This window comes from Protopterus annectens, chromosome 2.part2, assembly GCF_019279795.1.
Source record: "Protopterus annectens isolate FY-2018-M chromosome 2.part2, PAN1.0, whole genome shotgun sequence".
NCBI lineage: Eukaryota > Metazoa > Chordata > Ceratodontiformes > Protopteridae > Protopterus > Protopterus annectens.
The window spans coordinates 410,860,219-410,875,218 of NC_056730.1; the positions used below are offsets into that span (position 1 = coordinate 410,860,219).

The 15,000-nt window shown below is 42.4% G+C and overlaps 1 protein-coding gene across 1 annotated transcript in view; it reads left to right on the forward strand.

Annotated features, from left to right (window-relative positions):
- Positions 1-15,000, forward strand: part of LOC122795947 (transcription factor TFIIIB component B'' homolog) — a 586,977-nt gene that overhangs the window by 155,340 nt on the left and 416,637 nt on the right. Inside the window, exons 4-5 of the mRNA XM_044064430.1 lie at positions 11,132-11,175; positions 12,945-13,123. Of these exons, the coding sequence (XP_043920365.1) occupies positions 11,132-11,175; positions 12,945-13,123 (223 nt within the window). The remainder of the gene's footprint in view (positions 1-11,131; positions 11,176-12,944; positions 13,124-15,000) is intronic.

Genomic DNA, 15,000 nt, shown 5'->3' on the forward strand with positions numbered 1-15,000 from the left:
ACCTAGGCGTGGGTGAGAACTTTCTGCTTTAAAATAACCTTTAAAAGTTAGACTTGAATACTTTTTGTTGTGTGTGTGTACTAGCGCGTTAGTCGTCGTGTAGTATTATTAGTTTAAAACTCTTCTGGTAATTTTGTCTTAATTTTTATTTCCTTCCCCTTAGAGTGAGTGTGTGTGTGTGTGTGTGTGTGTGTGTGTGTGTTCTGTATTATGGCTGAAGGGCCCAAAGCCATATTCTCTAAGTGCACTGAGTGTGGCCATAATCTTTCCCCAACTGATGGCCACACTCAGTGCGTTATTTGTCTGGGGCTGGCCCATTTGTCCACCAGCTGCCAAATTTGTGCAGCTTTTAACCTCCAGGCCACCAGGGATAGGAGGAACAAGTTAATCCTGGCAGGATTATTACCGCAGGATTCTTCTTCCTCCTGTCCCTCTAAGGCACAGGCCGTGACTCCAGCCCCCAGGCCTTTGGAACCCCCTACCCTGTCTGGGACTCAACCTCCCTCAGATTCTCAGGGTCACGGGGACTCTTCTTACTCTAAAGAGAAGAGGCATAAAGAGAAGCTTAAGAGTCACAAGAGGCGAGCTGAGACTTGTCCTCGGCCCTGCCATCTAAAGTTACGAGGCCCTCCACGAGGGCCTCCAGATCCTCTCCCTCTCTGCTCCGTTAGCCTTGTTTCTCGCTGGAGGAGGAGTAACGGTTTTCGAGGCGGCCCTCCCGGCCCGCCTCTGACCTCTTCCAGATCGACAAGGAGCCTGACCGATGTGGACATTGATCGAATGATGCGTCGATTTTTGCAGACTCAAATGCAGATGGCGGTGCTCCTGCCACCTCCCACTCCAGGGGGGAGAGCAGCCCCTTTCTTTACCCCGATAGCTCCTTCTCTGACCCGGTTTGGGGTCTCGGAGTCGTTGGATCTGGGCCATTTCGGAACCGGGGAGTTGTCGGCACCAACAGCACCAGTTACTTCGATGCCAACGTTGCCCTCGATCTTGTCGGATCCTAGCTCTCGGGGCCGAGCGACGTATCCGTAGGGGTAGGTGTCTTCAACTCCGGTCAGGTCAGAGCACACTTCACTCTTGGGTCCGACCGCTTCTGCTCTGACGCAGATCCCTACCTTGGAGCCGAGGGGGCTGCTTTCGGAGCCTGGGGAAAGTGGTTCCCCTTCGGCATTCGAGGTAGTGGAGAGGATTCTGTCGACCTTCCAGATCCCCGGTCCGGATGTCGGATCCACCCCCCCCAACGCATTTGGGTCTATCCTCCATCATCCGGCCATTGGGACAGCCTGCACCAACACTCCAGTTAGTTCCCTTAGAGGAACCGGACCCCGTGGGTGAGCCCGCCTTGGATAACCCTACCGAGGAGGTCCCTCGCAAACGGAAGTGCAAAGGGAGGCAACTGGACACCACTGAGTCCCTCACAGAAGACACAGATTTGGATGAAGGGGAAGGTTCCCCAAGATCACCCCCTGAGGATGTCTCCTTTGGAGACATCATGGAAATTTTGCGAATTAGAGGAGGGTGGTCTGCCCAAAACCCTTCCTCAGACAGATGAGTCTGTGTTTCTGGAGGCGTTTGATGCAGGCCCGTCTACCTCCTGGGTGTCCCCCCGGCTGACCCCCTGATAGACCTAATTACTACCAGGGTGTGGAAGGATTCGGACACAGTGGAGCCAATTCCAAGAAGGCCAGATAAAATTCTAAGCCCTCCCTCGGTTAGGCAGGCTTGGTCTAAGGGTTCACCAGTGGATGCCATGTTGGTGGCGGCCGCCATGAAGAAGGAACTCGCACAGGGGAGTTCCTCGGTCCATCCTCCGGATAAGGAATCTCGGACGTTGGACCGCATTGGAACGCGGATGTTTGCTTCAGCCACCTTCTCTATAAGGGAGCTGAACTACATGGCGCATGTCATCAGACTCCATTGAGACTTAATAAAGGAATACGCTGGAGCTACCCCGGAGTCCATGACGGCTGAGGATAAGAGGACTTTCTCGACTCACATGGCCATTCTAAAATCTATTTCTAGCACTTCTAGGGAGCTGCTAGAGCTAGCGGAGCAGGGGTTGCCTTGTGGTGTCACTTTTGGCTCCGCCTTTGTGATTTTGCGGAACCCTTCAAGGCATCCTTCGTGAACGAACCCTTTGACAGCTCTTCGCTCTTTGGCTAGACCGTCCGCGAGCCGCTGTTCCAAAGCGAAAAGTACGGGAAGACAGTCTGCCGTCGGAGTCCGCTTCTCTAATTCCCAACGATCCTTCTCTAGGAATCAGAGGGGATAAAAGAAGATGTGGTTCTGGAAGTCTCAGCAGGCCCCGTCCAGTTCGGATCCCTCGTCCTAAAGAGGCAGAGGAGGACAAGGTGGGCGCCGGCCCAGAGGCAGTGGGGGGCCGCGTAATTTCTTGTCTAGAGAACTGTTCTCGGACAGGTCCACGCAACAGCCCTGAGGGCTTACCCGGCTGTCCCTCTCTGGAGGTAGTCGGGGGGCGTCTGTCGGAGCACCTCAAAAATTGCGAGTCCATTACGACAGATTGGTGGGTGCTCCAAATTATATCCAGAGGTTACACCATTCCCTTTCTAAGTCTTCCCCCTCCTACGAAGCACCTCCCCGATGTCCCACCCGATCAAAGGGAGGCGGCAGCTTCGGAGGTTTCGAAGCTGCTAGAAAAAAGAGCCATCCAGCATGTCCCCCCAGACCAGTTTGGATTGGGCAATTATTCCAGGTTCTTTTTAGTGCCAAAAAAGACTTGGTACTTAAGAACAATTTTAGACCTTTCTTCCCTGAACCTGTTCATTCCCAAAGAAATGTTCCAGATGGTCACTCTGCAATCAATTCTCCCCCTTCTTCGGGAGAACGATTGGATGTGCTCCCTAGACCTCCAGGATGCGTACTACCATAGTCTTATGGACAAACGATCAAGGAGGTTTCTCCGCTTTCGGCTGGGAGCCAGTCATTATCAGTTCAGGGTTCTTCTGTTCAGCCTCACCACAGCCCCCAGGGTGTTCACCAGGGTCATGGCAGTTGTTGCAGCCCACTTGAGACTCCAGGTCATTCAGGTCTTTCCGTACCTGGACGACTGGCTCCTCACTGCCTCCGCTAGGCATCAGCTTTGTTCTGCCAGAGACTATTCTCTCACTCTTGGCCAGCGTGTGGGAATTTCAATAAACCTCCAGAAATCCTTCCTTCTTCGTGTACAGGTTCTGGAATTCATAGAGGCCAAAATAGATACCCGCCTCTCAGGCCCTCTTAACATCAGACAGATTGAGCAGTTTGTCGCATCATATTTTGGCACTTCAGTCCCCAGCCCCATCGGCAGAATTAGTTCCGAGAGCGCTGGGCTGTATGGCGGCAGCAGTCAGTCTTTCCCTGCACACATATCTGCGAATGAGAATTCTTCACTGGACCCTTCAAGTCCAATGGTCTCTGTTGCTACACCCCCTAGACACTCCTATTTCCCTGAGCAAGGTTTGCAGGGACTCCCTCCTCTGGTGGCTTTGCTCACGGGAGCTGCAGGAAGGGAGACCCTTCGTGAAGCCTCAACCCCAAGCCACGTTGACCACGGACGCTTCTCACCTCGGGTGTGGGGGGGCATGCTATGGGCAGAACCGTCCAAGGCACGTGGGCTCCCTTGGAGACCGCTCTGCATATCAATGTCCTAGAGATGAGGGCGATGCTTCTAGCGTTGCAAGCTCTTCACGACCTTCTTCCCTTGGGGACTATTGCAATACAGACAGACAACATGGCGGTAGTCTGGTCCATAAATAAATAGGGAGGAACCAGATCTTATCCCCTTTGTCGGGAGGCCATGAGAAGTTTGGGAATGGGCGATATCCACCAACCGTTCTCTGATAGCAACGCACATTCCGGGACGGTCCAACTTTCTTGCGGACAAGCTGAGTTGCTTGATCCTTGCACCTTACGAGTGGTCTCTGAACCCGTCAGTAGCGAAGCAGATTTTCCTCAAGTGGGGTCTACCTTTCTGCGATCTTTTTGCTTCTCCGGCAAACACAAAGTGCAGTGAGTTTTTCGCTCTAATTCCTCCACCGGGGGAGAGCCCCAGAGACGCTCTGGTTCATGCTTGGCCACCTGGTGGTCTCAATGCTTACCCCCCTCTTCCTCTCATGATGAAGTTTCTACAGAAAGCCCAAAGGTTGGGGAGCAAAGTTATCCTCATAGCCCTAGTCTGGCCTCGCCAGATCTGGTTCCCTTATCTGCGGTCTCAGTGTAGTTCTTCCTTCGATCTTGGATCCCATCCTGGATCTGATTTTGCATCCTGCGGAATTGCAACCCCCAAACCTGGAGAACCTCAAGCTCACGGCTTGGTTGATCCAGTTCCTCTGATGGCAAGTTCTCCCGGTATCTCCTCACCAGTGAAAGACATTCTGGTAGCAGCGCACAAACCTACTACCAGCAGCATTTACAGTAGTAAGTGGAAGCATTTTTCTATCTGGGCTACAGACAAGGATTTGGATCCCTTTACTGTCCCTATCCCAACTGTTCTTGAATTCTTGTCACATTTTTCATCAAGGAGCCAGTGCATCTACAGTTAAAGTACAGTTGGCAGCCATCTGTCATTTTCACATAGGAGATGGGCTGGGATCGTTAGCTTCAGCTAAAATGTGCGAAACGTTTTTGAAAGAAATTTTTCTGCTGAAGCCACCAGTTAAGACTGCGGTTCCACCATGGGACCTGACATTGGTTTCTGCAGGCATTAACGAGTCCGCCCTTCGAACCAGCCGCCTCGGTTCAATTAAAATTTTTATCTTGGAAAACAGCCTTTCTGATCGCTATTACATCAGCCATGAGGGTCTCAGAACTTCAAGCGCTTTGCATGAAGACCCCCTTATCTAATTTTTCATAAGGATAGAGTGTCTCTCAGGACTAACTCCTCCTTTCTGCCCAAAGTGGCCTCTGAATCAAATATTAATCAGTCGATTAATTTACCGGTATTTTTTTCCAACTTCCAGAATGAAGGGGAATATAAATTACACAAATTGGACGTACATAGACAACTGCGCTTTTACTTGCACAGGACGAAGGCTACTCGCAGGTCTGATTAATTGTGTCCTTTGCCAAACCATCCTTAGGTAAGGCTATTACCAAAGTTACTTTAGCAAACTGGATTTCGCAATGCATCATCCATGCTTATTTAGCCTCAGGGAAACCTGCCCCTTCCGTCCATGCCCATTCAACTCTTTCCATAGCTACTTCCATAGCTACTTCTACAGTGTTTTGGTCCAGAGTTCCTCTGGATGATATATGTTCAGCAGCTACTTGATCCTCTTCCCATACATTCATTTCTCATTATAAATTGGATATGATATCCAGGAGTAGGGCTTCCTTTGGCTCCCGCTGTGCTCCGGAATATCCTTCCTTGAGCACCTCCCAGGGTTTTTTTTTTTTAGGTAGCTGGGGACTCTGTCCCACAGGTTGCAGAACAAATGAAGTCGCTACTTCAGATAAAGAAGTTATGTACTCACCATAACATTTCATCTGAGTAGGTACTTCATTTGTCTGCAACCGACCCCCTCTCCAGTAACGTGCTTCCTGACTATGAATGACATTGTTCATGCAGTTAGGCAGTAGGTTATGGTCCTCGGTCGAGAATCTTGGTTGTTAGTATAGGCAAACTTGATCTGGGGAAAGGGAGTATGTAGCAGGGGATTATGGGTAGGGGAGGAGCTAGGAGCTCGGATCTTTTAGCTAGTAAAGCTGCCGGCTCGGATCAGAGATCGGATCCGATACCCACAGGTTGCAGACAAATGAAGTATCTACTCAGATGGAACGTTATGGTGAGTACATAACTTCTTTTTTCAGGTAAGTGCTATGTGTTTGAGGATAATGGGTAGGGATTTTAGTGTGTGTGTGTGTGTGTGTGTGTGTGTGTGTGTGTGTGTGTGTGTGTGTGTGTGTGTGCGCGTGCACGTGGTTGTGTTTTTTTGTGTTTGTGTATTTAGTGTGACCTTGGAGTCGGAATATATAAGTAGGGGTCTTGGGGGTGCAGGCAGTTGTCTCCAGCTTATAGGTAAGTTGTATGTTTTTGTGTGTTATGTTTGTTTAGTTAGGTAGGTGTATGTGATTATGTCCTGGTTTGTGTGTGTGTGAATGTTCGCGATTGTAGTATTCGTGATTGTGGGATTTCGTGTATGTGTTTTTTTGACTATTCAGTCTCGAAATACTGAAATTCGACATTTCAGTATTTCGAGATTGTATAGTGAATCCATGTATGTATATATATATATATATATATATATATATATATATATGTGTGTGTGTATAGGTATATTTATATATAGATATATTTATATATATATATATGTGTATATAGGTATATTTATATATAGATATATTTATATATATATATATAAATTTATATAATATATATAGATCAATTTATAGATATATTGATATAGATATATAGTTAAATATATATAGATATTTTTATATAGATATTTATATATATATATATATATATATATATATATATATATATATATATATATGTATATATAGATTTATATAGATATATAGATATATATAGATATATTTATATATAAAATAGGTGAATTACAATTTAGTTTTTGTAAAGTGTTGAGGTTTAAAGGTTTATGCACAGCAGTGAAGGGTTCCAGCCAATTGCCACTAGATTTGACCATAATACCTTGAATTAACCTTACACTCGCACAGTGTTCTAGTCCCAAGCATTTACTGTTTAATTTAGTAAAGTTTTGCTTTTACTTCCGTTATAGTTTCTATACTAATCAGAACTCTCTCCATAACTGCCAAACAACCCTGTTTGTGTGCTTGCATTGATAATTAAAGTATTCCACAGCCACTCAGATCAGTCTTTTGCTAGATACTTATTTTTAACCTTATTCCTCACCTTACACTGGTAGTTTTTCAGCTCTTTTCCCTTAGGTGGCTAGACTTGCTCCATTTGCTACGCTCACTCCGCTGCCCCCCCACATCATCCATATAACTAACCTTATCCCTCCTACACCTCTCTTCCACCTATCCTGTGACCTCTTAAATTATTTCCTACAGTCATACCTTACCTCTTAATCTGCCTGCCTACCTATTCTAAATAGGGCCATATAGTGTTATCACACTGCATTCAACCACCATTTTGTCCCTCACTACTTTTACTATGCTGTCACTTTTCTCACCTGTGCATTGTCTTAGTAATGATCACAAATGTCCAGATATCCAACATACCTCCTACATTCACTTGTACAACCACCACACATAACCCACATTTACCAGGTTACTCAAACATCCACCCTAGCTTATTCACAGTTAATACTTCTGTACTATCCAAAGTAAAAAATTCTACCTCTCCACAGACACCCCCATTATCACACTAGCAGCAGCAACTATACCATTTTCAAGAAAAAACAAAGTATAGCTCACATAATTAGGCAAAGCATTATATCCCAGTGTGGTGATGTACATCTGAATCCAGGTCCAACCCTCCCCAGCCCTAGCAATCTTAGCAAATCTCTCTTGCTGTCAACCATAAATCTCCAAAGCCTTAGAAACAAGGTACCTGAACTCCAGGCATGGATTTCACAAAACAACCCTGATATTATAGTAGCTATTGAAACCTGATTGAATCGTATGTAGAAGACACTGAGTTTTACCCCAGGCTAGTCATGCTTGAGAGCTGATCGGCTGAACAGGAGAGGAGAAGGAGTAGCAATATTCTTCCCTAGCATATATACATTAATTCCCTACTCAACCAACACCCAACTTCTTCGCAGCTGAAGTACTAATCTCTATTAAAACTTAACCATAAAAACATTTGCATAATTGTTCTGTATATTCCTGTAGGAAACAACATACCAATATTAGAAAACATACTTGTCTGGACTTCACAAAACATAGATAATGAAACCATCATCTTAGGTGATGTAAACATTGATTGATTAAACATTGCCTACAGCAATCTCTCAAAAAACATAAACCTTTACAACTTCTCCCAACTAATTGAAGACATCACCAGACCCCACAAAAATAACATTTGGGGCTCCGCAATGGTCCCACCTTAACAACATCATCACTGCAGGCATACTATCCAGTACCATTAACGACCACCACCCAGCATATATCCTATGCAAAACACCCCAACCCCAGGGCAGCACCAATAGAAATCAACCAGAAATTTAACTAAGTTCCAGCCATCCATATTTAATGAAACCTTAGCGAAAGTAAATAGGGAACCCCTCAAATCACTACCACTTAACAAGGCTGTTGAGTTTAACTCTACATTCGTAGACATCCTAAATAGGCAAAAACCCACCCGCCAAAAACAAATAAAACATAATCATTCAAGCTGGCTCTCAAAATTGATCAAAGAAGTCATGTCCACAAGGGATATAATCTGGAAATCATGGCAGAAAAACAGACCCTACAACTTTAATACAATACAAACCACTCCATAACCAGGCAAAATGTCTAATAACCAATGATAAAAAAGCCCACTGCCTCTCCCTACAAAGCCAAAAAATTTTGGTCCTTCATTAATCTGTTACATCCAGGCTCTCAAAGCAACCCATCCCCTGACCCACACAAAACCTCTACCGAACTTGCCACCCTCTTCAATTCCTAGTTCATTGACACCATAGCTTACCTAACCACCACCATTCCTGTGGTTTACACACCACTACCAAGACAGCTAATGACCAACCCATCCCAGAAAGCAATCCTACACACAACTCTAACTTAAAATTCTCCCCCGTACTCATTGCCACAATAAAAAAAAACGTTTTTTAATTAAGCTTAAACCCTGTACTCTACCCCTGACAATCTACCCCCACACTTCCTGCAGCTAGCTGCAAACTCTATAGCTTATCCCATCAGCATACTCATAACAAATCAGTTAGAGTCCCTTGTCCCAGACATCTGGAAAAAAAAACATTCATTATCCCCTTACAGAAAGGCGGCACCAACGCAGACACCACAAACTTTCGACCCATAGCTATTCTGTGTCACCCTTCTCTAAAATACTGGAAAAATGCATCCATGCCCAACTCCTCAACCACCTGCTTGAAAATCGGATTCGGTCACCCACTCAGCATGGTTTCAGACCAGGGCACAGTACCCACTACAGCCCACCTCTCCTTCCTTGATACAGTTAACCAGGTACCAGATTCTGGTAAAATAATCGCTTCTCTCTTCTTCGACCTCTCCAAAGCTTTTGATACCATTTCCCACACACTCCTCCTCTCTAAACTCTTTACCCTCCACATTTCCCCACTGACTCTACAATGATTCAATATCTATCTCTCCAATAGGCTGCAATCCATCAAATGGCAACAGTCTTACTCTCCCGTTTTCAGTACTTCCACATGGGGTACCGCAAGGCTCCATACTTGGTCCTGTCTTATTTAGCATCTTTATTAACAACTTTCACACCACTCTCCCACAATGCTCAGTAATCTAGTATGCTAATGACTCTACAATAATTTGCACTGCAAATTCCAGCTCTGATCTCCAGCAGTTCACCCAGAATGCCTTCACCGCTACTGAATCTTGGATGCTTACCAGTCATCTTGCCCTAAATCCAAAAAAAGCTAAACTAGTTATTTTTACCAGTAAGAAAACCACTCCCGTAGACTAAACTCTTCAGTATACAAGCTCAAGACAAATACCCCTATAGAAGTTATCCTACATACTAAATTATTAGGCGTTGTTATAGATGAAAAGCTAAACTTTGACCTACACATTAACAGTAACATCAGAAAAACACACCAAAATCTTGGTATGCTGTACAGGCACCAACACTTTTAGCCTCTCTACTAGACAAACCCTTGCAACTACATTTTTATTACCCTGTCTCCTTTATGGTGCTCCTGTCCTCACTACTATCCAAACTTCTACAAAATCCAAACTTGTGTTGCAACAGAAAAGCCAAATTTGCCACCAATGCCAAATTCTCATCCCACCATTGTAACTCACTGAAACAGTTTGGCTGGTTGAAACTTCCTCTCCATGTCTCATTCACCCAGCTAACTACAGCACACAAAATCTACAGACCCACAGACTGTCCTACTCTACTTGCCAAATACCAACCCAGCATGCAGCTAAGATTTGAAAATCATCTGCTTCTAAAAGTGAACGGTCCACCTTACTGGCTGGTGAACTGCTCTACTTCACCATCGCCCAACTGTGGAACTTGCTTCCTCCTTCCATAAGAAACACGGGCAGCACCACCACCTTCAAACAAATACTAAAAAAATCATGTCAACTCTTCCGGGCTATGTACCTGCTCTATAACCTAACCTCTTCCTTCTCCTTATAACAAAATTCCTATGCTTTTTACTACTAGTGACTGATACTTCCTCCATATTTTTTTTCTTTCTTCACGTTTTGATACTGGTACAATAATGCTGATTAATTTATCTCCATTTTTACCACTTTCATCTAGTATGCAACTAAATTCCTGCTTTTATCTATATATTCTGTATATGTTAGTGTAATCAAACCAGCTGAATTCCTGACTTCTGTATATATATTCTGTATATATTACTGTAACCACTGTGTGTAACACTGTTTCTACTTTTGTACCAATTAATGTTTAATTTTTTTCTGCATATATGTTCTTGTCGGAGCTTTTCTCCCCTGGCCTCCACTGAAAATGGACTCTTTAGGCCCAGTGGACTTTACCGATAAATGCAATAAATAAGTAAATATATATATATATATATATATATATATATATATATATATATATATATATATATATATATCTATATATATATATATATATATCTATATATATATATATATATATATATATATCTATCTATATATAATATATATATATATATATATCTATATATATATATATATATGTGTGTGTGTGTGTATATATATATATATATATATATGTGTGTGTGTATATATATATATATATATATATATATATATATACACACACACACACACACACACACACACACACACACACACACACACACACACACACGTGTTGATGTGTGTGAATAGATATATGTACACCACACTTGGTTATTAATCACATTTAATTAGTGAGTGCTAAATGCTTTCTTCTGTATTTTATGTAACTTTTCAAATTCTTTTTTTTTTCTGTGTATTGTTGACTTACTGTGTTCATTAGGGCTGTCTTTCAAATTCGTCCATTGAGATCATTGGCGTACCATGGTAAACAAACTTAATGTTGCCTTTGGTAGCTGCCATCAGAAAGAAGAATTCTGATGTATGTGGATTGTTTGCATGACTGAAGTGTCTGTCTTTGTGGTAAGCTTTCATTAGTTAGATCACAAAAGTGCAGATGTTAAAAGGAACTGCATTCCACATTACTAAAACAAGTAAAGCATTCTTGTAGAGGACAGTCCCTCTTCAACCCTGATGCATTAGGTCTGTGTTGTCTACACCCCTTACATGTACCAAGTCCAATACTGCTGTATTTCAGAGAAAGGAGAAATTTCTTTTAATGAAATTAAGTCTTTCGGCTTTTCCTTGGTAGGGGTCACCACAGTGGAACTCCGGTCCGCTTATGATTGGCAGTGGAATTTACGGTGCTGAATTGCCAGCCAAATGCCCAACCTTCAAAGAAGACAAACCCTTTCATGCATGCACGTTCCTGCATGTCTTTAAACGTCACTTGACCTCGGGGAAGACATGCAGACTCCACACAGAAGGCGCTCCTACCGATAATTGAATGGGAGAACCTCTTGCTGTGAGGCGACAAGGCTAACCACTGCAGTTGCTGTCTCTTAATGCAAATCCTCAGTCACCCCCAAGTTATCACAGTGGCTTTTGCTAGTGTGTCAAATCTAATTCTGACCCATCTAGATTTACCTGCTTGTTTCTTGAAATGAAGAAGTTAGCTTGTTTTATTGCCTTGTTTCTTTGATAAGAAATTTTATAAGAGAGATTTAATTTGATTCCACTGTTTTTCTTCGTCTTTTCATGTTCTGTCTTGCACAAACATGCATGTCACTTTACTAATAGTGCTTGGGAACTACTCTTTTTCAACATTTCTTTGGGGGAGAAGGCCGTATGCAGTCACTTAGCTGTCCATGCTGGGAAGAATACATGGTTTGCTTACTTAAAATTTAAATTTTTGCTGTTAATGTAATTCTTTGCATCACTTACCCATGCATGCAACTTATTTGATGCTTAAAGAAATTGTTTTTCTGGTCCCCTTTGTGATTGTCATTGGTAGTTTCATATCTTTTACTGTTAACTCTTGTGATATTATTTCTGTAGTTTGGCAAAGAGTTGCAGGTATTTTAGCAGTACCTTAAACATGGACTGTATCCATCCCTTGCTTGTAGTTAACACCATTTTGTTACACTAGCTTTCTTAGCCTTTGCACAACCAGTCCTAGACTGTGAGGGTAGTAGTGAAGGTAATATTAATTTATATGTCTGAATTTACACAATTTTCATACATTTCTTTGTAATAGGAGTACATCAGTTTGTCACATAGGGTTTCTGCCATGGGACATTGGGCCATCCATTTCAAAATAAACTCTCCACAGTAACCAGTTTGCAGATGTTTCACATGTGCACACCCCACTCTAAAATGTTTCTTTCATGTCTGTGAGCTGTTGTATTTTGGTATGAGTTGCTTGCATGTTAACTTTGTTTCGTTTGTTTTTATTTCTAGTATGTTTTATGGCTTTGATTTCCTTTTCAGTGAACCAGTTCATCAGTAGAGCTGTTGCTTGGAGTAAGTTGCACGTAATGCTTTGCTAGTTCTGTTTTCAAATCTAGGTGCAGTCACTAATGTCCCTAAATGTATAATACATGGCTATTTATGTGGAATGGTCCACTTCAGTATTGGCAAGTAAAAATAAAGCCATTGTCTTAACATTTATTTAGAACAGTAACATTTTCAGCCTCACTTTTAACAGAAGAAACAAAACTAATGTTTTGATATCTTTAAATGATTGGCTATGATAGGTCATCTGAGAAACCCCATGCCTTGACTACAAATGAAACTGTAGAGGAAGAGGCAGAAGATATGGAAGAGGATGAAGATGGCGGTCCACTTCTTGTTCCTCGGGTTAAGGTGGCTGAAGATGGTTCTATAATAATTGATGAAGAAGGTGAGTTTAAGGAAGTGAAACTAGTGAGTAAAAGTATTCCTTTTTTGGCATTTACTTAGGTATTTTTTCTGTGCATGATTTTTTTTCTGCATTGTGTGTATACCTTTTTATGTTGTGTGCATGTATGTATGGACATAAAACATTGCAATGTCCCACCGTTTTACCAGTTGTAGATGCTCCTTTACTAAAATATTTTGGGGAATGTTTTGCTGACAGTTAAGTATATGATCTTTTTATTTTTTTAGTGTAATATTTGCATGTTTGTGTGTTTGGTCGTGTGTTGTTGACCTCAAGACATGCATATAGTGTTCTCTAATGTCAGAAACAATACATTTAAAATCATTTTACTGCACTTTCACTTTGAGGCTTCTAAAGCATGATTTGTCACAGTTTTAGCAATTTAGGTAATTCTTCTTTCTGCCTTTTTTCCACTGATTTTATTTTGCTGAGTTTTGTGCTATTGTGTTTTAATTTAATTTTTTTTGTTAGCATTGTTAAGAGCATCTTTTTCATTAACTGTTTAGGACTGCAAGATCTAGCTTCATAGTACTCCAGCTGCAGGAACAGACTGAGGTGATGACGCTTGTAGGACTATTCAGTACACAAGTTGTCTGTTGTCCACATCCCCTGTATATAGTATATACTGATACAGCACAGTATTTATTCTTTCTGGGAAAGAAGCTTAGTTGTCCTTCGATAAGCCCAAGACTAGCTGAGGTAAAGGTTTCTTTAGGTTAAATTTTTACTCCTGTTTATTGGCACCCTTTGGTTATTCTGTTATCCTTCCTGGCTAAGTACTTTCCAGCATTATGGTTTTCCTCCTTTATTTGGGCTGTGTGTTGCAAGGCCCTTTAAGCTTTTTTTCAGTTGTGGCGTCTTTAAACAATTACTTCTGTGGCAAACAAATGTCACCTGCAGGTTGATTCCTGAGGTCTTTTTGCACATGTTCCACAGCACCCATAACTGCTCTTTTTGTGGGAATCTTATGCCGTAAGAAGGCATCCAAGAAGGGCCATCCAAAAGTATTTAATTTTTCAAAAATGGCATGGAGTAAAGCATGGTTCTTTTTCCTATTGTCTGAGATTACATCATTCTAAATTTCCTACAGTGTCCTTAAGAAATTTATCAGCCAGGCTTTTTGGTGCCTCCCAGCTTTTGGATTTTATAGGCTGTTCTGTTACTTGCGTAGCTTGTCAGGCATTTGTATTATATGAGAGCACTTTGAACATCCTTTTCATAGGTCTTCTGTTAGGCAATCTATTTTTGTTCCACTAATGTCTCCCGGCTCTGAGGATATTGGCAGCCTTAGTTCTTCACTGGCACATGCGTGATGCAGTGCATGGTTATTGTAGTGGCTTACCATGGTTCAGTAGTTAGGAAACAGACCCACTGTATGCACTAGTTACAATTTCTGCCTTATGAGAGTAACACCTGTGTTGCAAGACTTACCCAACAGATCTTGTATTAGGTGAGCTGTTTGTACTTTATTCCACAGATGTTTTCACTAACATTGCCTACCCTTTGAAATGGGGCAGCCAGTGTTCGTGCTACAGTACCCAAGGAATCTGGTCCATTCACAGTTTCACAGTGTTTTATGGGGGTATTGTAGTAGCCCTTTTTCTCGACACTTTGGGAGTGTCCAAGGCTATGTATTCATTTGCACAATATGGCAGTGTTGTGTGTATATTTGGGAAAAGAGTCAATCAAAGTTAAAGAAATTAAAGCTAAACAAAACTGCAGAAATGGGGGACCACACAGATCTCATATCGTCATAAAGTTAGACTGCTTCAATACCATTTTTTATGGATTTAATCTAAGTTATATTTCATCAGCATCCTCTAAGGGTCAGATGTACCATCTCCTAGACTATGGAAACAAAGTACAGAGAGCAGTAAGTTGCATGACTTTTA